This window comes from Rutidosis leptorrhynchoides, chromosome 7, assembly GCF_046630445.1.
Source record: "Rutidosis leptorrhynchoides isolate AG116_Rl617_1_P2 chromosome 7, CSIRO_AGI_Rlap_v1, whole genome shotgun sequence".
In the NCBI taxonomy this organism is placed as follows: Eukaryota; Viridiplantae; Streptophyta; class Magnoliopsida; order Asterales; family Asteraceae; genus Rutidosis; species Rutidosis leptorrhynchoides.
In genome coordinates this window covers 47,370,829-47,378,854 of record NC_092339.1, presented here as the reverse complement: position 1 = coordinate 47,378,854, position 8,026 = coordinate 47,370,829, and the positions used below count along the sequence as shown (strand labels likewise).

General features: G+C 47.0%; 1 protein-coding gene across 1 annotated transcript; it reads left to right on the top strand.

The window, feature by feature from the left end:
* Positions 1-229: 229 nt before the first annotated feature.
* Positions 230-1,370, top strand: LOC139859175 (uncharacterized). Its single transcript, XM_071847973.1, has 2 exons — positions 230-996; positions 1,069-1,370. Exons 1-2 carry the CDS (start codon positions 297-299, stop codon positions 1,368-1,370), a joined length of 1,002 nt encoding a protein of 333 aa, XP_071704074.1. The 5' UTR covers positions 230-296.
* Positions 1,371-8,026: the final 6,656 nt, after the last annotated feature.

Sequence of the window (8,026 nt, the reverse complement as noted above, 5' to 3'; positions counted from 1 at the left end):
CAGTGCCGCAGGCGCGTGCGAACCACGCGCGTGTTTGTAATCATTCTTAACTGACACCACGCGCGATCAGCAAATGCTACCCGTCGATTGCATTACACGTGTATGGCCACGATCACACCATTCCAACCCACGCTCCCCCAATCTTGCCTATAAATAGCCCCAAATCACACACATTTTCACTTTTCCGGTGTCAAGCTTCCCAAATACACTCTCGCCTCCAAATCCTATCAATTCCGATCAACTCCGTCATATTCCGATCGTCATTTAAAGGTCAGTCGTTCTCCATTCATCTAAAAATGACCAAAGCTAATGAAACTTTCGTAGAGAATGTAGAGTCCAACATAGGCCAGAAAAACATCGACCACTTAGTTAAGCAATACCCCCCTCTAGCGGGTTACAATCCGGTACCACCACTGCCTAGCCAGCGAGCCCATCAGCCACCAGAGAATAAGGTGGCGATCTACGAACATGCTTTTAAGCATGGTAATTTTAGGGTTCCACCCTCCGACTTCTTTTTAGGCGTACTAGATCATTTCAAAGTAGGGCTAGGGCAATTGCACCCGTATGCTATAGGCAAAATCGTTCTATTCGAGATGTGGTGTGTTGCACTCAACACAGTACCATTGGTGAAGGTTTTTTGCCACCTATTCCGCTTAGCCAACCACCATAAATCTTGGTTCACCTTCTTCGCACGCCAAAATTTCACAAAAACCCCGAAATCGAATGCGGGAAGTTGGAAAGAAACTTTTTTCTTCGTCGACCAGACCGTAGTAGGCACTGGCTTCCCGCAGACGCTCATTTGGTGCGAGAAGGTAGAAAAAGATGTGAACAAGATGCCAGCGTTGGATGACGAGGAGAAAAAGTTGTTGAAGCAGTGCGTCAACGCACAACTGGTGCACCGTTCGTATGGTAATGTTATGCTGCGGTTGGGGAAGATCTCCGCGTATTGGCCTTGGGAGGATGTGCGGCCGGCCATAGTTGGCCCCGATGGAAAGGGTAGGGATAGCATAAACGCGTACTTACATAAATTTTTGTATATTTTCTAACGCAGGCGTTTATTGTTTGCAGAGATGAGGATGAAGAAGGTGCTTACCGCGGAGGAGATTGCTGGGATCTCTTTCCGCAAGCAGGATGTGGACAAACAGCTAGAGCAGGCAGCTGCTAGCGAACATGTGGAGGAAACGCCGGCGGAGTCAGGCAATAAACGCAAGGCGGCTGGGACGTCCGAGGCTCAGAAGAAGAAGAAGATGACTCCTAAGCAGCTGGAGGACATGCGCAACGACAATTTTGTTGCCATCGAGCCGCGGTCCGCAGACCTACCTCCCCCCATTAATGGTGAGCGTTTATTTTTTCGCATGTATACCGCGTAGAAAAATCTGCGTACTAATCTGAGTATTTTGCAGAGCATGTGGAGGAGACGCAGCTAACAACACCGCGGGTCAACCCCGAGCTGGAGGCCACTGCCACATCCAAAGACAAGGCGATACCCGTCGAGTCTGAGTCTACATTACCTCCTCCGCAAGGCAGCTTCCGTGTTGCCAACCTCCGCCAACTTTGCCAGTCCTCCGCAGAAAATGCTGCGGAGCAATCTGCATTCTTGCAGCAAATCTTCCCAGCAGAGTTCCGCGAGCAACTGGCCGCGCTGCCGTTTAACCAGGCGCTCAACGCCTTTGTCAAGAACGGGCTGGTATTCTTTGGGATGTTTGCGGATCAAGCCCGTCGATCCTCCAGCCTATACGATGTTGCACTGCGCAAAGAGGTGGAGTTGGGTTTGCTGCAGGCGGGTGTAGATCAGGTCAAGAAGGACAGGGACGCTGCTGAGGAGGCCCGCAAAGCTGTTGAATTGACTGCGGCCGAAACCAAGACCCTCTTGATTCAAGAAAGAAAAAATAATCAAGAGCTTGTGGGTGCGGTTGATCAGGCAAAGGGGGAAACTGAGCGAGTGAGGCTGGAGTTGGAAAAGGTGACGAGGGAGAGGGACGATGCGGTTACCAACCGCGAGCTGGCCGAGGCAGATATGACAAAGCTGCGCACCGCACTCCCCACAATTGCGCAGAAAGTGATGGACTCCGAGCCCGTGTCCGACCGGTTTAATGCCTATGTCGATGCGGTCAAGGACCATGAGGTGAACAAGGCTGTGCGGGAAGTGATCCAGGCATGCGGCCTAACTCCACCGTTCCCCGACATTGTCCAAAAGAAATTAAAGGAGGGAACGGCCGCGGCGCTGCTGGAGGCGGAAGAGGCAATCAAGTCCATCCCTATCCCTTTGATCAATGCGTTTGCGGCTGACCCGACGATGCCGCTTGATGGGTTTTTGAAGGAGGATTACTAGAGTAGTTTGTGCCGTAAGCCCTAATCTTAGGCAGGTAATTGTAAATGTATTTTGGAGCCCTAAGTCCCATGTTGGGCAGGCATGTGAAACAATTACTTATGTAATAATTTATTTGGATGTGTATATATGTTTGTCTGTTATGCATGCGTGATGTCCTTGTTTATATATCGCGAATCAAAACAAATTATGAACCGCATGCGCATGCGCATAGTTAACCACAACTTATGCGTATGCGGATGGTACTGCGTAAAATAAACCAATATTTTAACTTACCTTTAATAATTTAGACTCAAAAGCTACTGCGCTATTGCTTTGTCATGTACTAGAGGTGCACTATTAGTTGTATGGTAAGCAAACGCAACTAAAAACAAACCAATGTTTTTATGCTTAGGAGTTCCTCAAGCAAACCAATGCGAGAGCGATTACGCACAAGCAAACCAATGCTTGTATTTTTTTTTTTTTAAAGTCGACTTTGCAGCCATCTAGTCTGCGTGGCGCTTGGCTAGGGGAAAACCAATTCCCTTCGCCTGCCGTTATTGTCTAGCCTTGTAACCAAACAGGCTTCTGCCGCACGGGGGCTAGAGGACACCCCTTAAGTAGGCAGGAACCGCATACAAAAAATATAAATGGACAACAAAAGTATGCGCATGTAATTATTTTTATTTGGCATTAATTATGATTACAACTGCGACATATCCGAAAGGATGAAAAATACAAAAAATAATGTGCTAAACAAATTGGAGTGATCAAGTCCATCTAGCTACATGTAACATTTTTTCAATAACGTCGCATGCCAAGTGCGTTTCACAGGTTTGCCATCTAATGTCTCTAGATGGTATGCCCCGGTGTTGCTTGCTTTTGCTACCCTGTATGGGCCCTCCCAACGAGGTCCCAGTTTCCCAGTATCTTCCGCATGACTTGCATCGTTCTGGCGCCAAACCAAATCACCGCACTTATAAGTGCGTGAACGCACACGCTGATTGTAATACTTTGCGATTTTCTGCTTGTTATTTGCTTCGTTAACAGCCGCAGAGAGTCTGCGTTCTTCAAGCAGATTAAGATTTTCCCGCAGAGCTTCAGAGTTATTTTGCTCATCAAAGTTTTGTATGCGGAACGTTGGTACCCCAATCTCTGCGGGTACAACAGCTTCTGACCCATAAACCAAACTAAACGGAGTCTCACCAGTGCTTGCTTTGGGTGTGGTTCTATGTGCCCATAAAACCTTTGGAAGCTCATCCACCCAACCAACACGGTCATGACCCAACCTTGCCTTGATTCCAGCAACTATATCTCGGTTGGTAACTTCGCACTGGCCATTCGCCTGCGGATGCGCAACTGAAGTAAAAGTTTGCTTAATATTAAGCTCCGCACACCAACTGCGAAAAGGATCGCCGGCAAATTGTGTGCCGTTATCACTAACAATTTCATTGGGTATGCCGAATCGACAGACAATGTCTTCCCATACAAAATTCCGCACTCTTTTCCCTGAAATTGTTGCCAGCGGTTTCGCTTCGACCCACTTCGTGAAGTAATCGATTGCAACAATTAAGAATTTGACATTTCCTGCGTGTGCAGAGTATGCGTAAGATAATGACGTAAGTAGCATATTTAGCAAATGAATGGCAATATTACCTTGGCCTTTGGGGAATGGTCCGACTATGTCGATCGCCCATTTGCAGAATGGCCATGGTGAGGAGACCGGTATCATTGGATGCGCAGGTGCCCTGCTGATAGGTGCATGTATTTGGCATGATTTGCATTGCTTGACAATACGCGCCGTGTCTGCGTACATAGTAGGCCAATAATAACCTAACCGCATGATTTTTGACACAATGGACCTGTGTCCCGAATGAAGGGCGCATGCACCCTCATGCACCTCGCGTATAACTTCCTCTGCCTCTTTCGGACCTATGCACCTTAAATGCGGTCCCAAATAGTTTTTTCGATACAAGACGTCACCCTCAAGGGCATAAAGCGGTGCCTTTGTGCGGACTTTCTTCGCATCAGAGGAGTCCGCGGGTGAAGTACCGTCCCGTAAAAAAGCGATGATGGGCGTCATCCACGTTGGGCTTGATTCCTCAACCGATGCTACTAGAGGCATCATGACAATAGATTTTGCGTTGAGTTCCTCTATTAGAATTTTCTTACCCATATGATCAAAAGCCAAGGCAGCTAGTTTGCTTAGCGCATCCGCCTTCTTATTTTGCCCCCGCATTACGTGCGAGATTTGAAAAGCCTCGAACTGGTCAGCGAGATTATGAACAAGCGATAAATATTGCTGCATAGCAATGTCGTGCGCTTCGAAGTCTCCGCAGACTTGATTGCAGACTAGCTTTGAATCCACGTAAGCGTGCAAGATTTTAACATTTAACTTATGCGCGATGCGCATACCTGCTAGCAGAGCCTCATACTCTGCTTCATTGTTTGTGACAGCAAAATTAAACCGCAGTGCGTACGTATGTTCCTCACCGCCTGGACCTGTCAAAATTACACCTGCGCCTGCGCCAGATGCGCTACACGCACCATCGGTGTATAATTCCCATGGTGATAGAACAGGTGCGGGCGGATCTTGATGTTCTGCTGACGCTTCGACATCCGCAGGTATTTCTGCTAGGTAGTCAGCAAGTATTTGACCCTTAACCGCACTGCGTGAAGAAAAGTTTATTTCATGTTCTCCCAATTCGACTGCCCACTTGGCCATTCGGCCAGAAATCTCGGGCTTGTACAGTACCTGAATGAAATAAAATGATTGCGTTAGTCAATGCGGTAACCCCGGTCATTGCCGCAAAGTAATCATGTACCAACCTGTTTGATTGGCTGATCAGTTAGAACCACAATCGGATGTGCTTGAAAGTATCGGCGCAAACGCCGCGCTGTATGGACAAGCGCATATACTAGCTTCTCTATTGGCGAGTAGTTTACTTCGCTTGATGTCAGCGTCTTGCTTACGAAGTAGACCGGCATTTGTGTCTGAGAAAACCTCAGCGTTAAAGTTCTGCGAAATAAATAATGCAAGTAAATTGATAGGTTACCTTTTCGCGGTCTGCGATGAGAACTGAACTGATTGCTTCCTTTGATGCCGCAAGGTACAGCGTTAACGTCTCCCCAGGGACTGGCGCAGTAAGTGTTGGTAACTCTGCAAGCACCTTTTTCATCTCCTGAAAGGCTGATTCTGCTTCCTGAGTCCAGACAAAATCCTTTTTCTTCAAACAATTTTTCAAAGTGTTAAAGAATGGTAGCTGACGCTCTGCGGCTTTTGACAAAAACCGCGTGATTGCTGCGAGCTTCCCAGTGAGACTCTGCACATCTTTCTTTGTTTTCGGAGATGGTAAATTATCAATAGCTTCAATCTTTTTGGGATTAGCCTTGATACCCCGCGCTGTCACCACATGACCTAGAAACTTGCCTTCCTCCTCTCCAAAGCTACATTTAAGCGGATTAAGCTTCATGTTGATCCTTCGCAGAGACGCAAACGTTTCTAGGATGTCTGCGAGCATGTCTTCTTCGGTGTTGCTTTTGATTACCAAGTCATCGACATACGCTTCAAGATTTCTGCCAATTTGAGGCTTGGATGCTGCGTCAATTACACGCTGATAGGTCGCGCCCGCGTTCTTCAAGCCGAAAGGCATCTTTGTGTAACAATAAATACCCTGCGGCGTATGAAAAGCAGTCTTGTCTTCGTCTTCCGCAGCCATTAGAATTTGGTGATAACCTTTGTATGCGTCCAGAAAGCACTTATATCTGAATCCAGACAAAGATTCAACCTTCCAGTCTATCTCCGGGAGAGGGTAATTGTCTTTAGGACATGCTTTGTTAATGTCTTTAAAATCAACGCACATTCGCCAGTTACCATCAGCCTTTTTCACCAACACCGGATTGGCAACCCATGTTTGATAACGCACTTCGCGTAGAATGTTTGCTTTGACAAGGTTGTCTACTTCTGCGCATAGCCAATCACTGCGGTCTAAAGCCATATGCCGCTTCTTTTATCTAACAGGTGTGAGCGATGGATTAACATTCAATTTATGTTCCGCAATGTCCCGCGGGACACCTGTCATATCTGATTCGCGCCATGCGAAAACATCTGCGTTTGCGGACAATATACCATGTAACTTAGCCTTGGTTTCAGCTGATAAACCTGCGCCGATTTTTATACCCTTATCTGGATGCAAGCGATTAGCAATGACCGCACTGCTTGCAATCTGCTCCCCGACGCTAGGGATGTTAATTTGCACAACTGACGCACATATCTCAATCGTTTGATGTGACGCCATTGTGTCAACTCCTCCCTTAGTAGGAAACTTAATCAAACCGTGCACTACCGAAGGTATGATGTTAAAACGCCGTATGAAATTTCTTCCCAGTAACGCATTATATCGCGAAGTCAAGCGAACCACATAAAAGTCAACTAATTCGTTCCTTATTAACTGCGGATTCTTGTCATCTTCGAGCTCTATTAATAACTCTATCCGTCCCACGGGCCATGAGCTTTCTCCGGAAAAACCAGACAGCGTGATATCAGACGGACGTAGCTGCGCCTTCACGTGTGCGGGAAGAAATTGATAGCAATGCTCGTACATAATGTCAACGCCGCTCCCAGTGTCGACATGCATGCGCTTGACCTGCACCCCGCAAGAAGGAATGCGGCACTTGATAATGATAGGTTCATTCACCCTGTCAATTGACATCACAGGAGGGAAAGTGATTGGAAGAAGTTCCCAATCCTGATGATCGTTATACTTTCTTCGCTGACCTAATTTCTCTGCGTCAACCATGTTAATGGTTAAATCAGCATTTTTGGCCTTATCCACTTTCTGCCACGCGAAGGTTTTAGTTTTTGACCCCTCTTCTGCGGCTTTCCCTTTATCTTTCTTTGGCGGTTTGAGGTGATCCAACTTACCCGCACGGAGCGCCTCCAGTACCCGTTCCATCAAGTTTTTACACCTATTCGTATCGTGCCCGTAATCATCGTGAAATTCACAATACTTTGTCTTATCCCGCTTACCAAATTCTGTAAGCGGAGTTGGGACCGCGAAGGTCGCGCATACTGGCTCCGTCGCCAAAATTTCTTTGGGCGTTTTGGATAAGCTTTTAAGAAGCGCATAGTTCGGATTGTTGATGCCGCGCTGATTATTGCTTCGATAATTGCCATTAGATCTCCCCTTTTCACTTCTGATAGGACCGCCACTATGGTAACGCCCGCGAGAATTATTTCCGCGGTTTTGATCTCGTGAGCGGTCATCATCATCCTTTTTTTCATTTCGCGAGCTGCTTGTGGGAACATCGTTATCTTCGCCACTCCGCATATAATCGTGACATTCTTTAAGCGCCTCAGCGTAAGTTGTTGGCACCGTATGACGCAAACGCTTGACTAGCGTTGGGTGCCGTTCTGAATTGATGCCATGTATGAGTCCTGATATCTGTTGTTCTGGCTTGAGATCTGGAATGCGCAAACATTCATTAGTATACCTTGTGAGATACTCTCCCAAAGATTCCTTGGATTTCTGCGTAATATCATGGCATTCAATGTGAGTGCGCTTGCGTGGTCTTTGATTCTGATACTGCAATAAAAACTTTGTTCGCAGATCCATGAATCCGGCAATACTGCCCGCCGGGAGTTTATTGAACCATTCGCGAGCAATGCCCTGCAAGGTCATTGGAAATATTTGGCACGCAACCGGATCCACCCAACCT

What these genes read in the sequence shown, in the direction of transcription:
- LOC139859175 (XM_071847973.1), top strand. Translation starts at nt 297, where the DNA reads ATGACCAAAGCTAATGAAACTTTCGTAGAGAATGTAGAGTCCAACATA. An exon ending in AGTTGGCCCCGATGGAAAGG is followed by an intron (nt 997 to 1,068) that starts GTAGGGATAGCA and finishes TATTGTTTGCAG; the next exon opens with AGATGAGGATGAAGAAGGTG.